The sequence below is a fragment of the Taurulus bubalis genome (assembly GCF_910589615.1).
Source record: "Taurulus bubalis genome assembly, chromosome: 9".
Taxonomy (NCBI): Eukaryota; Metazoa; Chordata; class Actinopteri; order Perciformes; family Cottidae; genus Taurulus; species Taurulus bubalis.
Genome location: NC_136597.1, coordinates 18,144,107 through 18,159,875, shown reverse-complemented (window position 1 = coordinate 18,159,875; position 15,769 = coordinate 18,144,107). Strand labels below are relative to the sequence as shown.

The 15,769-nt window shown below is 41.0% G+C and overlaps 2 protein-coding genes across 2 annotated transcripts; both read left to right on the top strand.

Moving 5' to 3' along the window:
• Positions 1 to 194: 194 nt before the first annotated feature.
• On the top strand, positions 195 to 10,015 carry myo5c (myosin VC). Its single transcript, XM_079223040.1, has 40 exons — positions 195 to 278; positions 649 to 759; positions 873 to 1,044; positions 1,146 to 1,290; positions 1,363 to 1,519; positions 1,723 to 1,866; positions 1,950 to 2,031; positions 2,140 to 2,247; positions 2,324 to 2,430; positions 2,533 to 2,798; positions 2,891 to 2,972; positions 3,070 to 3,210; positions 3,294 to 3,416; positions 3,547 to 3,630; positions 3,758 to 3,889; positions 4,038 to 4,135; positions 4,226 to 4,312; positions 4,400 to 4,511; positions 4,611 to 4,822; positions 4,906 to 5,071; positions 5,181 to 5,327; positions 5,403 to 5,567; positions 5,653 to 5,746; positions 5,828 to 5,891; positions 6,002 to 6,276; positions 6,375 to 6,438; positions 6,521 to 6,601; positions 6,731 to 6,911; positions 7,006 to 7,099; positions 7,201 to 7,264; positions 7,349 to 7,517; positions 7,684 to 7,768; positions 7,849 to 7,947; positions 8,054 to 8,208; positions 8,538 to 8,627; positions 8,743 to 8,893; positions 8,989 to 9,274; positions 9,354 to 9,528; positions 9,617 to 9,697; positions 9,836 to 10,015. The coding sequence occupies exons 1-40, from the start codon at positions 252 to 254 to the stop codon at positions 9,989 to 9,991; spliced, it is 5,232 nt and encodes a 1,743-aa protein (XP_079079166.1). The 5' UTR covers positions 195 to 251; the 3' UTR covers positions 9,992 to 10,015.
• Positions 10,016 to 11,551: 1,536 nt separating this feature from the next.
• Positions 11,552 to 14,835, top strand: gnb5a (guanine nucleotide binding protein (G protein), beta 5a). The gene is made up of 10 exons (XM_079223286.1): positions 11,552 to 11,659; positions 11,762 to 11,803; positions 12,636 to 12,712; positions 12,811 to 12,943; positions 13,281 to 13,424; positions 13,521 to 13,612; positions 13,861 to 13,909; positions 13,989 to 14,085; positions 14,218 to 14,384; positions 14,479 to 14,835. Exons 1-10 carry the CDS (start codon positions 11,567 to 11,569, stop codon positions 14,488 to 14,490), a joined length of 906 nt encoding a protein of 301 aa, XP_079079412.1. The 5' UTR covers positions 11,552 to 11,566; the 3' UTR covers positions 14,491 to 14,835.
• Positions 14,836 to 15,769: the final 934 nt, after the last annotated feature.

Here is a 15,769-nt window from a genome sequence, read left to right as displayed (position 1 = left end):
TCAACGACTATATTATATTGTGGAAAACTGGTTCAAGTTTGCTTTTTTCAACCTAAAGGATTTCGAATTAATTCAGTGAGTATTATTTTGAAAGTTACAACCGGGAAAGCCATGTGATTGTGTCTCTCTTGACTCTGGGGATACTGGCATAGTTGTGAGGGGAAGGAAGAAATTCGTTGGTAACCTGGAAAGTACAGTGATACAAACGCTGACAATACTGACAAGAGAAGTGAAAACAATAATGCATAAATATGGCTTTGTTGGAACTGTACACCGAGGTAAGAGAAAAGCACCATGTTTCTATTTGAATAGAGATAATAAAACCTGTATGTTGTTTTACAGAAACATATGGAAACTTTGTCAGGGCTCAGTCAAGTTGCAGAGATGTAGAGGAGGCTGGACTTAAAGTCTAAATGCTAAACTGTTTACTCTTACTCAACTTTTTAAATGTAAATCTTTATGACTTGTATATACATATGAACTATAATTACATGTTGTTAAATAGAAAAGTAATTAAGGTCCTCATAGTTTATTATGTACATTTTCACACAGGGAATTGTGTTACATTTACAGTGTTATATGTTTGAACTACGCTATAGATACATTGTTAAATGGTTATCTTGACACCACTGAAATCGTCTCCCATAGTACAACAGAGTGTGGATACCAGATGCAGAACATGTGTGGAAATCAGCCGAGATTATGAAAGACTTTCATTCTGGGGATAATGTTCTCAAATTGCTTCTTGAAGATGGCACTGTGAGTAAAATGTGACCTCACAAAATAAAACCTTCACATGCAGCTGCAATGGATTTATGATAGTGAGAAGAAACAGCTGACCTGCCTCTTTTACATAACCTGTCATTGTACAGGAGCACCACCTCCCTGTTGACCCTTCGACACCACAACTCCCTCCACTTCGCAACCCGGACATCTTGGTGGGGGAGAACGACCTCACCGCTCTCAGCTACCTGCACGAACCTGCAGTCCTTCATAATCTTAAAGTGCGATTTGCGGAGTCCAGAATCATCTACACCTACTGTGGTACTGTGGAAACAAATCATTGACTGTTAAACTGGATCCTACCACTGAATTGTATTCTGTTGATGCTCTTGTCTCAGCCTGTGCTGCTTCCTCAATTGCAGGTATTATACTGGTGGCTGTAAATCCATACAAACAGCTTCACGTCTATGGAGATGCAATCATTCATGCCTACTCAGGCCAGAACATGGGAGACATGGACCCTCATATATTTGCAGTAGCAGAGGAAGCTTACAAACAGATGGCCAGGTAAATAAAAGACAAAATGATCACATGAAATGGAGTGTACGGTCAACTTATAACTGAAATTGTTTTTCTCAGAAACCACAAAAACCAGTCTATCATCGTCAGTGGTGAATCTGGAGCTGGGAAAACGGTGTCCGCTCGGTATGCCATGAGGTACTTTGCTGTTGTGAGCAAATCTGGAAGTAAGACTCACGTTGAAGACAAAGTCCTGGCATCCAATCCGATAACAGAGGTATGATTTTACTGGACCAGGAGCTCTGTACTCACAAGGCAACACGTCACTGTTCTCTCCACAGAACCGGCAGAATGGTCAATTGTTCAGTACTGTGACAACAGTAAACCAATACAAAGCACCTAGTGTATTAATTAAGACAACTTATATCTTTGGGAAAACTTAAAAAAGAGACCTGATGAACTGAGGCGACTTTCTCTCAGGCAATAGGAAACGCAAAGACCACCCGGAACGACAACAGCAGCCGTTTTGGAAAATACACAGAGATCAGCTTTGACAAGAGGTACCGGATCATCGGAGCGAACATGAGGACCTATCTCTTAGAGAAATCTAGAGTCGTCTTTCAGGTAGTGTATGAGATGAAGGTGGTGTTGAGTTATTTTAAATATATATATCTGATACATAACAATGGTACTCTTGTTTTATTCAGACAGACGACGAGCGAAACTATCACATATTCTATCAGATGTGTTCCTGTGCTCACCTGCCGCAGTTTAAGAATCTAAGACTGTGTGAGTGTTTCTAATGATGGTTTATTGAGCAGGTTTTAAATGGAGCAGCGGCTTTTGTTTGTTATTGTATTGTAAGTATGCCTGATTGCACATTCCTGTCATCTGTAGTGAGTGCGGATAAGTTCCGGTACACCTGCAAGGGCGGTGATATCAGTATTGAAGGTGTCGATGACAAGAAAGACATGGAGGAGACTCGAAAGACCTTCTCACTGCTGGGTAAAAAAAATACTGTCAGAATGAAACTTGTTTTTAGTGTGACGTCTACGTTACCTTCCCCTATCTTCCTCTCCAGGGTTAAAGGAGGACTTTCAGTCACACGTGTTCAAAGTTTTGGCTGCCATTTTGCATTTGGGAAATGTCAAAATCAGAAACTCAGGAGATGGAAAATCATCAGTTGCTGTGAGTCACACCTCTCCAAGCCTAAATGGCTTTTTGTCTGCGAGGTTAGATCTTAAAACATTAACCTGGTTCAGTACACAGCTTATTTTGCATATCTTCCAGCCCGGTGATCCACACCTGGCGGTCTTCTGTGAGCTGCTGAGCGTGAGTGCAGAGGGGTTGGGGCGATGGCTGTGCCACCGGAGGATCGTTCTGGTGGCTGAGACGGTGGTGAAGCCGGTGCCCATAGAGCGGGCTGTAAATGCCCGAGATGCCCTCGCCAAGCAGATCTATGCCCACCTGTTTGACTGTATTATTAAGAGGATAAATAATGCACTGCAGGTTCCGGGTCAGCAACATGCTTTCATTGGTGTACTGGACATTTATGGGTAATGCAGATGCATCGATGATTCTTTTTTCAGTTGGTTGATGTCTCTCATATGGCCATTTGTGATGTGATCCTTGTTTCTTTTGTCTTCAGCTTTGAAACGTTTGACATCAACAGCTTTGAGCAGTTTTGTATCAACTATGCAAACGAGAAGCTTCAACAGCAGTTTAACTTGGTTTGCTTCACCATATTTCTAAATCATTGTAAGACACTCCATATAAAGCATTCTCAGCTCAGGGGGTTATTCTGTTGTCTTTCTTATTTTCAATCAGCATGTGTTCAAGCTGGAGCAAGAGGAGTACATGAAAGAGGACATACCGTGGACGTTGATAGATTTCTATGACAACCAGCCGGTCATTGACCTGATTGAAGCAAAGATGGGGATCCTGGACTTGCTTGATGAAGAATGTTTGGTAATTGAATGGATGTGATGTGAATTTTTACAATGAAAATGTCCACTTTGCTGTGTCTCCTATACATGTATTTTGCTTTACAGTTTCCTCAAGGAACTGATCAAAGCTGGCTGCAAAAGCTGTTCAACTACCTTGATGCCAATCCTCTGTTTGAGAAGCCCAGGTTATCAAATGAGGCATTTGTTATTCAACACTTTGCAGACAAGGTGCAGTCTGGTGACCTTTAGAAACCCATTTCCAGCATAATGTCAAAGGCAACATATTATTCACTATTAATGCTTTTGGATTACTGACAGATGCCTTTTTTTAACTATTCAAATCCTTTTCCATTAACAGGTGGAATATCAATGTACAGGTTTTCTTGAAAAGAACAGAGACACTCTGTATGAAGAATTGGTTGACATTATGAGAGTCAGTAAGGTAATCAAAGGCCCTGTTTCATGTTACTATATATCATGGTTAAAAAGCTAATTGAAGCATCTGCCAATCCATGCAGCTTTGTTTTTCCTAATTTTGACCTAATTCTCCTGCTTGCAACTGTTATCAGTTTCCTTTTCTGGCCAACTTTTTCCGAGAGGAGAAGCAAAGCTCTGTGACGAGTAAAGTTGTCAAAGTGAGACCTGCCAGACCTGGAGTGAAACCAGCCAATAAACAGTTGAGAACCTCTGTGGGAGATAAGGTGACAATGTTTGCTTATGTCGCTGCTCACTGGAGATTAAACTCCCATTGAAGTTTCCATAATATGTTGTATTTACCTATGAATATAGAATAAAACAGAGTTGTGTTGTATTTTTATCCTTATTGATGAACTTTGTGGTGGAATGTAGTTCTGCAGCTCCCTCTCTTTACTGATGGAAACCCTGAACGCTACCACCCCTCACTATGTACGCTGCATTAAGCCCAATGATGAAAAGCTCCCATTTGAGTGAGTGCTGGTGAAACTGTGTTTGACATGAATCAATCGGTGTCAGCCTCAATCATTGGTTGAAAGGAGTGTTCCCTTGTTTGTTCTTAGATATGACTCCAGGAGGGTGGTGCAGCAGTTGCGAGCGTGTGGAGTCCTTGAAACTATTCGTATCAGTGCACAGAGCTATCCGTCCAGGTGATTCTCTTTTACACCGTTCTATATCAGCCAAAACAAAATCTCCATTGCTCATGTTGTAATGGTTGACATGTTTTTTGGTAACAGGTGGACATACAATGAGTTTTATGGCCGATACAGTATCCTGATGTCACATCAGGAGGCAGACTTCAATGACAAGAAACAGACCTGCAAGAACGTGTTGCAGAGGTTGATTCAGGTCAGCCGTCTCTTTAAATGCCGTTTGATACAACATTGTCATGCATTATTGTGCGCTGCATGTTAGTGTATAGCTTCGACCTCATGGTTTGATCTCCAGGACCCCAACCAGTACAAGTTTGGTCGGACAAAGATCTTCTTCCGGGCTGGTCAGGTAGCTTATCTCGAGAAGCTGCGTCTGGACCGACTTAGAGGAGCCTGTGTGACCATCCAGAAACATGTCCGGGGGTGGAGCAAGAGGAGGAAGTACCTGCGTATGAGAGAGGCAGCCATCATCCTCCAGGAGTACGTCCGTGGAAAGAGGACAATCCGGTTAGAGACATTCACTTGCAGTTTTGTTGTCCTGCATCCTCTTTGTATCCGTCAGGGTTCTGACATGGCCTCTTGTTCTGCAGCAAAACTGTGACTGCTGCAAAACTGAAGCATGGCTGGGCAGCACTGGTGATCCAGAGATACTGGAGAGGTTACCGCATGACACAGATCTTCCAGGTAGTCCGTCTGGCTTCCATCACCATCCAGGCCTTCACGCGAGGTTGGATGGCCCGTAAACGGTACAAGAAGGTCTGTGAAGTTGATTAATTCGACATTTGTATCATTTAATTTGCTGAAATTACAAATTGTAACCACATGTCATTCATGCTCTGCTGTTTCTTAATTCATTAATTCTCAGATGATAGAGGAGCAGAAAGCCCTCATTCTACAGAAGTATGCCAGAGCATGGCTGGCACGGCGGCGTTTTCAAACCATGCGTCGGCTGGTGATCAATGTTCAGCTCTCGTTCAGGGTTCAACAGCTCAGAAAGAAGGTTGAAGAGCAGGTAAAGATGCTTCCAAGGTTACTTCAGCTCAGGCTTTTATGGAGAGGACATCACTAAATCCCTCTATCCCCACAGAACAAAGAGAACCGTGGATTGATGGAAAGACTTACAAGCTTGGCCAGCTCCCACTCTCAAACCGTGGACAAGCTTCAGGGTCTGGAGACACAGCTGGAAAAATCAACCAGCCAGAAGGCGTCTGTGGAGGCAAGAGAGAAGAAAAGCAAAGAAGATGCAAGTCTGGTCAGTCTTGAAGTTGATGCTAAAAATCAGTTGTTACAGATTGTCTTCTGCTGCTCATATAAAAACACTTTTATTATTGCTCCAGATAACTGCACAGCTTCAGAAGGAAATAGATGCACTAAACCTTGAAAAGCAGAACTTGGAGAACAGGTTTGAAGCTGACACCAAAGAGGTCAAAGGTAACAGGATTCAAGATTTCTGTGTATGCTACTGTTATTAGAATTTGCACCAAATTTCTGACTGGTTTTACACTCTTACAGAGAGCTTTGATCAAATAAAGATGAACCTCCTGGAAGAGAAAGAATATGAAGCAAGGTTTAGAAAGTAAGTAATGGAACTGTAGAGTCAATCTCCTTTAGAGCATAAAGCAAATATTTGTCTAGCAAAGGCAAATTCTGACTCATTTATTCAGTTGATGAGATGACTTTTGGCAGAGTTGCAGAGAACAACGCAGAGATCCAGAGACAGGACCATGAGACGGAGGTGGAAACTCTGAAAGAGGAGATTAAGAGATTGAAAGAACAGAGAATCAGACTGCAGAGAGAGTTGGAGGAGGCGGGCCAGGTGAACTCTGACCTGCAGGAACAGGTCATCCAGCTCACCAAACACGTCAAGGTCATTCCCGAACTCCGCAGAGATCTCAACAACCTGCAAAACCAGAGGAATAACATGGACCGGAAGATGAAGCAACAGTCGGAACAAGCAAGAGGTACATGCTTTTACTCATCTGCAGTTTTGAAAATGAAACGTTGTTATACATAAATTACGACAATATTGTGCTGATGATACTTGAATATCTTTCTGCAGCTAAAATTAACGATATTACGAGACAACTTCTTGGTGGTGTTGTTGAGGAGGAGGTTATTTTGGGGTAACAAATATACTCAAATATTTTATATAGAACATAAATTTAGTTGTTTAGTCATTTCATCTCACACATTGTTTTTCTGAAGGCTAAAACCAGACGACTCGGAGAAGATTTACGAAGTTGAAGATTTGCTGGCAGCCTTTGATGGCCTACAGAAAGCGACCAGGTCTATTTCTACCGACAACCTTAACGATTCCTTCACTTAATGACAGTATTATGACGTTTTTTTCTTTACCTGTGTGACAAACTTGTTTACTCTTGATCCTGTTTAACACGGTTCCACCATTGACGGCAGAATACTAGAAAACCGCCAGAAGGAGCAGAAGGAAAGCTACGAGACACAAGTGGAGGGCTTGAAATTGAAGGTGGACCACCTTCAAAATGAGAACAGCAAGTTGCAAAACCTGTTCCAGGAGAAAAGTAATCTCAACGAAAATATTCTCCAAGAAGTGTCAAGGCTCAGTAGCGAGAACTCAGTGCGTTATTGCATTCTTAAATCCCATATGTCCTTCCTTTGGATAGATGAGGTACAGAACATTCGGTCATTTCCCTTATTTCATGAATCCACAGGTTTTACTGGAGCTCAAGCTGCAGACTTCAGAGCTGCAGAGACAAAAACAAGAATTGGAGGCCCACGTAGAGATGCAGAGCAGAGAGCTAGCAGGTAGTCTGTTTTTCCCCAACATCATGAAGCTCTTTTGCAGATTAGAATTTCACTTGTTCCTTTGTTTATTTATTTTTTGTTTGTATCATGTAACCCAAAAGAAAAAACTGAGGAGATCACAAACATTCTTCAAAAGAAGATAAAAGAAGAGAGCTCCCAACGCAGGTAAAACACCTAGATTAGAATACGTTTCTTGATTAAAGAAGTGATTGTCATTTCTGAGTTGGCCTGATTTCTGTTATTTTTAAGGCACTTTGAGGCAAAAGCTGAAGAGCTGGAGGAGTTGAAGAGAGAGCTTCAAAGCAGAGTAGAGGAGCTGGAAGACGAAACTGCTCATTTGAAGAGACATCAGCTGATGGAGAGTGAAGCTAAGAACAAACTGAGACAGGAGACTTCACAGTTAACTGCTGAGAATATGGTGTGTGTGTGTGTGTGTGTGTGTGTGTGTGTGTGTGTGTGTGTGTGTGTGTGTGTGTGTGTGTGTGTGTGTGTGTGTGTGTGTGTGCGGTGTGTGTGTATGTGTGTGCGTGTCGTGTGTGTCTTGTCTGTATGAAAGACAGAAACAAATTGTGCTTTTCTTTCAGGACTTTGAAGAGCAGCTCGACCAGAAAGACAGAATAATAAAGAAACTCCAGAATCACATAAGAAGCCTCGAAACCTCACAGAAAGGTAGTGCTGCAGTTTGTATACACACATCATGAGATGAATCCACCTTCTGTATGTTCATTACTTTAACGTCTCTCGCACAGCCAAGCAAACGCCTGCACCTGCCATTCCCAAAGATTACCTTGGCATGTTGGAGTACAGGAGAGAGGATGAATCCAGGCTCATTCAAAACATAATTCTGGGTATTCTTCTTCATTCATTTTGTGACTTCCTTTACGTGTATTCTGCGGTCCTCTGGATGTTGAGCAGAAATAAATTATAATTAAACTTGCCATATTCTACTCACAGACCTGAAGGCCAAAGGTGTGGTGGTCAATATGATCCCCGGTCTGCCAGCTTACATCCTCTTCATGTGCATCCGCCATGCTGACTATTTGAATGATGAAGTCAAGCTCAAGTCTCTTATGAATGCGATCATCAGTGCTGTCAAAAAGGTTATCACGGTGAGGTTAATTCTCATTCGAGGAGCCTTTATCTCAACTGTAGATCTGGTAAACAAATAATAGTATCATAATCTAATAGTAATAACCCAAAAGCTATTACTCATAACCATATTTCAGATTAGGTAGCCTGAATGTTGGCACCAGTGTAGTTTACGTTCATTATTTTACTTTGTGATATTGATAATGTGAAAAGGATCAACAGCTGGAAAAATAAATGTATAAGTTACCTGAAAACTATGTAATGTCACATCAATCAATAATTAGAATTACAAACATTTGGTTGTTGAAAAGAAATGAAAGCAACATGACTTTTTAAATTATTATTTCAGAGTCAGCCCAAAGACTTTGAGTTGCTGTCATTCTGGCTCTCAAACATGTATCAGCTGCTCAACTGTCTGAAACAATACAGCGGGGAAGAGGTCTGTGTTTACCCTGGATGCACTATTATTGTTTTTATTGAAAATAATGTATACATAGTAGTAGTAGGCATATTTTGACATGCTCTTGTCTCTTTGTTGCTTTCTGTTCCAAAAGGAGTTCCTGAAACAAAATACTGCTCGACAGAAAAATAACTGCTTGCAGAATTTTGATTTGTCTGAACACAGACAGATTCTCAGCGACCTGGCCATTCAAATCTACCATCAGTTTGTCTCCATCATGGAAAAGACACTAACTCCTGCAATTGGTATTTCATCATCACCGTTATCACATGCAGATTTTGGAAGTGTTCCCTCCTTTATTCCTACCTTAAATCTGCTGCTTGGCTTTCTCGCCCGACAGTGCCAGGTTTGTTGGAGCACGAGAGCCTACAGGGGATTTCCAGCATGAAGCCGACGGGCTTCAGGAAGCGCTCCAACAGCATCTACGAGGACTCAGAGACACACACCATCTCCTCCATCGTTCAGCAGCTCAGTGTCTTCCACTCCACCATGAGCCAGCACGGCATGGAGCAGGGACTCATGAAACAGGCAGTCAAGCAAATGTTCTTCCTCGTTGGTGCGACCACCCTCAACAACATCATGCTCCGAAAAGACATGTGTTCCTGCAGAAAGGGAATGCAAATCAGGTCTGTGGTGGTTTTTATGAGAATACAGAAGATTTCTTTTAAGCAGACAAAAATGAGTTCATAGCTTTTGTTTGTTCAGGTGTAACATCAGTTACCTCGAAGAATGGCTGAAAGAGAAGGAACTGCAAAGCTCTAATGCTATAGATACTCTGATGCCGTTGTCTCAGGCCGCCTGGCTACTGCAAGTCAACAAGTCCACTGACGACGACGCCAAGGAGATCACTGAAAAATGCACTGAGCTCAACCCGGTTCAGGTACTTTATTCATGCCACACATGCCATATTTGTTATATTGGAAAAATCCAGCTTAACAGTGAAACAAAACTTACATTCAAATTTGCAGATTGTCAAGATTTTGAACTCCTACACTCCCATTGATGATTTTGAGAAAAGGGTGACGTCGTCATTTGTTCGCAAAGTTCAGGTGCATGAGCTTGATTGTTTATTTTCTCATTTTAATGCAACACACTTTTCTAATTTAAAGTACAGTAATGTCATGAAATACTTGTTCACCTGCCGTACTTTCACTTGACTAAATATGCCAAGTTTCTCCCTGTTGCAGTCATTACTACAAGATCGTGACGGGCCCAGCTCACAGTTGATGCTGGACTCAGACTATCGTTTCCAGGTCACGTTTCCTTTCTGCCCGTCCTCGCAGGCTCTGGAGCTGCTGCAGGTCCCGAGCAGCCTTCACCTGAGCTTCCTAACCAGGATCTGACAGCCAGCCTTCAACCTCTCATGACAGTCCAGTGGCCTCTGACTAATTTACTGTATATGTAAATATGTGAACACTTTAAATAAACAATGAACACAATATATTTCAAATTGAGGGATGTGGCTAAAATGTTTGAAATACAGAGGTTATTTCATTTCTAATGTCTCTGTTGGATATTTTGCTGGCTTAAAAAGTAGCCAAACTATGTATAGTAAGTGTGAAATACAGAAATATGAGCCAATTAAATACCCATCAACGAAGAAATTACCTCACTGTCATCAGTGTGATCAAAAATAAAAGTGGAATCAATCAAACCATTAAAACATCAACTCAAAATAGAAGAGAAACTTTCTCTGTCATACGTCTATTTCCTAAATCATAGACAAAATAATCGGTCAACAACTGTTTGCTTCTTTTCCAATCAGCCACACCTGTATCAAATCACCCTCCTGATTATGTTCACCTCTCGCCTAATTGACAGCGGCACTACGCCCCCAAGTGGTGGGAGGCTTTACAAAACAATAACAAAATGGCTCTTAATGGCAGTTTGCATAACAGTATTGTGTTTTCCATGTCGGCAGTATTTAAATGCATTATCAGTGGTAGAGTAGTGAGGCTGCTGAGGATGCAGCCCGTGCGGAGCAGCAGCATCACCAGGATGCAGGACCCTCCTCCTCCTGCTCCATATGAACACTGGTGGAGCATCTTCTCCCTGTGACGTCATGACAGCAGCATCAGCTGTTAGCTCTGCTTCAAGCCTTTTCGCTGCCGATCGCTGCCTGCACGAAGGAAATATATGAGATCCCCTCTAGTCCCTGAAATGGCGACACAGGAGGTACAGCGGAATGAGACTCTGACCCATCTCAAAACGGAGTCGGAGACGCTGAAGACGAAGCTGGAGGAGGAAAGAGCGAAGCTGCACGACGTTGAACGTGAGTGCTGCTGAAAATGGAGAGGCCTCGATCCACCGCTGCGTTTACACTGTGACGGGACAAATAAAAGCAAATGTCTCCGAGAGAAATGCATTTCAGCATGAGGACGAATGTTGACAGTTTTATCAGAGATGTGAGGGTGTCCGAACTGATTATTGGCCCGATTGGCTCGACGTTACCTCAGATATTTGACAGGCGACTGAAGCAGAATGTTTGTTTGCTTCCCCATTTTACAGCCCACTGCTTCCATCTGGATTTCTTCTATTGGTTTAGTCCCATCACATCTCAGCCATAGGGCAGATGTTGAATAAAATGTTAGAAGGAAACCTAAAAATAGCCTTAAAAAAACCTTTATTGTGCTTGTTTGTTTATGAGGAGATATGACAGAATAATATTTTTTAATTCTGTCATTTTTTAAAAATATATTCCTGTATATATTGTAAGCCGACTTTAAGTTAATCCTTATTACTCCTGGGAATATTAATCCAGTGTGTATTCAGTAGAAGGTTTAATGTACATTTTGTGTGTGTGTGTGTGTGTGTGTGTGTGTGTGTGTGTGTGTGTGTGTGTGTGTGTGTGTGTGTGTGTGTGTTTTGTTAAAGTACATCAAGTGGCAGAGAAGGTGGATGGGTTGGGTCAGTTTGTCATGAAGACCCGAAGAACTCTGAAGGGACACGGCAATAAAGTGCTGTGCATGGACTGGTGTAAGGACAAGAGGAGGATCGTCAGCTCCTCACAGGTCACACTCTCTATGCTCCTGCTGGTTTCTAAGTTTTTAGCCCAGTGTATGATTGCATAATTTACTGTACATGTGTTTTATATTGTACTTGTCTCTTTGCAGGATGGAAAGGTGATTGTATGGGATGCTTTCACCACCAACAAGGTAACTTTCTCTTTTCTCTTCCATGTATTTTTATTATTTATATTTGTTTTTGTAAACTGCTGAGATTTTTTTTTTTTTAAACATTTTCACATTTTACCCGTTCCTACTTCATCCTCCTTCATGCTTGTAATAAATCAGTTTTTCCGCTATGCTCCCTGACACCAAGTCAACCGATTAGTTCAGCCAAAGACTGTTTTTCCATCTCAGATCATTTTATTTTAAGTATTTTTATGTCTGAAATTCATATTTGGTATTTCTAAAGACAAAAGCAATTTGGTTTAAAATACATGTTTATTTAACACAATCATTTTGGTACCCGTCAGATTGATCTTATTACCCTAATTTAGACAAACGTGCAAATAACAACAAACAGAAAAATGTATCATTGGTGCATAAAACTGGAATGTAGTGATTGTGAATGTTGCAGAGGGAGCCTTTGTATAGAAACATCATCTATTAAGCCACTAATTGAGAATTTCACTCAATATCATGTAGAAAATCAAATCTATGAGGCATAATAAACAGGAGGAGACGTGGAAGATTTCCACATCAACAGGATATCTACAATGTGCTATGACGCAAAATATTTTAATGAATGAGGACGACAGGGAAGGGACTCCAGAGATTGCTATTAGAGTTGAACATTGACCACAAGAATGTCTAAAATGTATTTTAAATGCCTGTTTGTCTGCTTTTGGACAAACGGGTACACCACTGATGTGTAACGGCCTAAAGTTTTCCTGTTCTGCTCCAATTAATTGATTCTAATGAATTTGATTCATCTTGCTGTCCTGATGCGGCTCATGCAGCTGTGTGTTTTGATATTTATTAGGAGCACGCTGTGACAATGCCTTGCACCTGGGTGATGGCCTGCGCCTACGCCCCCTCCGGCTGTGCTGTAGCTTGTGGGTGAGTATCTTACTGCTCGTGAGGAGCCCAAATGTGCCGTGTCATCGGTTTGGGTTTCTGTTCTCTTTTTGTAAACCATGGTGATTTTCTTGTCACAGGGGCCTGGATAATAAATGCTCGGTGTATCCCCTGTCTCTGGACAAAAATGAGAACTTGGCTGCCAAGAAGAAGTCAGTGGCCATGCACACAAACTACCTGTCAGCCTGCAGCTTCACCAACTCCGATATGCAGGTGAGATCATCGAACATGCACAAAAACACTCGCACCAAAAGCAATTCCCCCCCCCACCCGACACCCCAGGTTCCTGCAAATACGGTTGCTTTTTTCTATTCATTACTATCCCTCATTATTAATCAGAAATCACTGTCTTCAATATTCCCATGTAAAGAGCTCCCCCACTTTGTTAATAATTCACAGCAGCCAGTTACTCCTTGTTTGACGTCCTGGTCACATGATGTTTCACGCAGCAAAGACAATCCATTTATAGCCGTTTGTTAGCCCACATAGACTTTTACTGATCTTCAGAACAGACACTTGTCTTCCTCTTCATCGCCTGCTTGTGTTAAAGATCCTGACGTCCAGTGGAGATGGAACATGTGCATTATGGGATGTTGAGAGCGGGCAGCTGTTGCAGAGTTTCCATGGACATGCCGCAGACGTGCTCTGTCTGGACCTCGCCCCCTCTGAGACTGGAAATACGTTCGTTTCAGGGGTGAGGACACCTTTCACTTCACCTTGTTGCTATTCAAATTGCACTGAATTACTTCACACATTTGGTTCTATTCTGCATTATTCTGTATGATTGCAGGGCTGTGATAAGAAGGCCAATGTGTGGGACATGCGTTCAGGACAGTGTATTCAGTCCTTTGAAACTCATGAATCGGACATAAATAGTGTGCGGTAAGTTACTGCCAATTGTCCATTTTAGGTGATGAGTGAAAATGAGAATATTTTTTATTCATTCATTAGTAAGGAAAAATGCAGATATTTTAAAACCTCTTTGTGTAAAATGTTATGTCTTGTCACATCTACCACTGCACAGTGTTTTTTCATACCACCACTGGGAGTCGCTAAAAGTCAAATAATGAAATCTTACACAAGAGAGGTATTTGTTCCTAATGGTGTTGTCTGTTTCTTTTTATAAATAGATACTATCCCAGTGGAGATGCATTTGCATCTGGCTCAGATGATGCAACAGTAAGTAATCAGATATTTCCCACAAAGTACAAATAGAAACGTATCGAAAATAACTTTAACATCCATTATTTTTTTACAGTGCCGGCTGTTTGACTTAAGAGCAGACAGAGAAGTGGCTATTTATTCCAAAGAGAGCATCATATTTGGGGTCTCCAGTGTTGATTTCTCTCTCAGCGGTGAGAAATATACACCTCAGTTTTAGTCTGGTCATTCAACCAAACAGTTAATGATTACCCATAGCTTAAAATTAATTATTTCTGTATGCAGAGTTTAAAGCATTTATGTTTTTGTTTTTTTTTATCTTTCAGGACGGCTACTATTTGGCGGTTACAACGACTACACCATAAATGTTTGGGATGTTCTCAAAGGAACACGGGTCTCTATTCTGTTTGGCCATGAGAACCGTGTCAGTACACTGCGTGTTTCTCCAGATGGGACGGCCTTCTGCACAGGTTCCTGGGACCACACTCTTCGGGTATGAGATGTCTGTTATCATCTGACAACTTTGAAAATGTGCAGTGACATTTTTGGTGATATGTTGTAACGTCTGCTGTTTTTGATTTTTCTAGATCTGGGCTTAAGGATGAAGACCCAGAGGATTAAATGTTAGACAGACCTACTGAAGACCCACCAATATTTCTGTTTGCTAGAGTACAATCACAGAGATAGAGAATTAGTTTTGGTTGTACATAGGGCATATCACTAGCATTGTGTATATACTCCAGTCTCATGGCCACGGTAGATTTGCATATTTCAGAGTAATTAAACCAAACAGCACGCTTCTATTACAGTATGATTGAAAGAAAATTGCACAGAGGTACTTATGGTTACAACTTAAGATGTGAAATGTATATTGCAGAAAATACCATTGGTAGTGACTAGCATCAGTCTATGATAGAAGTGACACAATAAAGTGATGTATTGTTTGAGCCCACATAAAGGACACTACTTGTTAATTTATTTGTTGTTGTTTTTTTGCACAAAAAATAATGAAGGAAAGCAGACTGAAGAAGAAATTGGATACTAGGAAGCAAAATACAACTGCAGAGGAAGCGGTAAGGTTTTTATGAAGGCCTCTGCTTCTCTTTGCTTGAGTTTCTCCTGACACAAATGCAAAATGTTGGAATATGAGGGATAGTGAGGAGGATTTGTTTTCAATAATAGATAGTTTGAAGCCATATGATGGAGCATTAGCATAAAATATTAATCAACAAAAGTGCAACATTGTAGTTTATGAAGATGAGATCAGAAGGAAATGGATTTAGTTCCATACCATCTGTACCCATCAAGCCTTGACAGCAACTCACCTGCCAATATTATTCTAATGTAAAAATAAGCACATATTAAAAGGTACATCTAAAATATATGATGTTGATTTTCCATCCCAATGATTTGAAAATGTTTGTTTCCAGCTATGGAAATCAGTGCTCTATGTGCACACTGCATCTGCATATGTGGCCCCTTACTAGATATATACATACTAACACCAATGAATACAAAAAAAACATGTTTAAATTCTTAGAATGTACTGGCTGTAATTTAAAAATTTACTGTAATTATTTAATTGTAGTTTAATGTACAGCTATTAAAGGGACTGTTTATCAAACATAATAAACTGAGTTTTGAATATCATTGCACTCTCATTTTTGTTCTTTACCCAATGTTGTAGTTTTATTTTCTTGTACTGAGCTATTTAGACTAGAATAACAGGCACTGTTGTTCTTAAGGTTTCTAATAAAGTTTCCCAAATACAAGCGGAAGTGACATCATTGATCAGTCTGCTGAATCAAAACAATGGCCGACTGTCAAGCTAGCACGTTACCTCTTATGATCCTCTAAACGTTTAACAATTACGTTTAA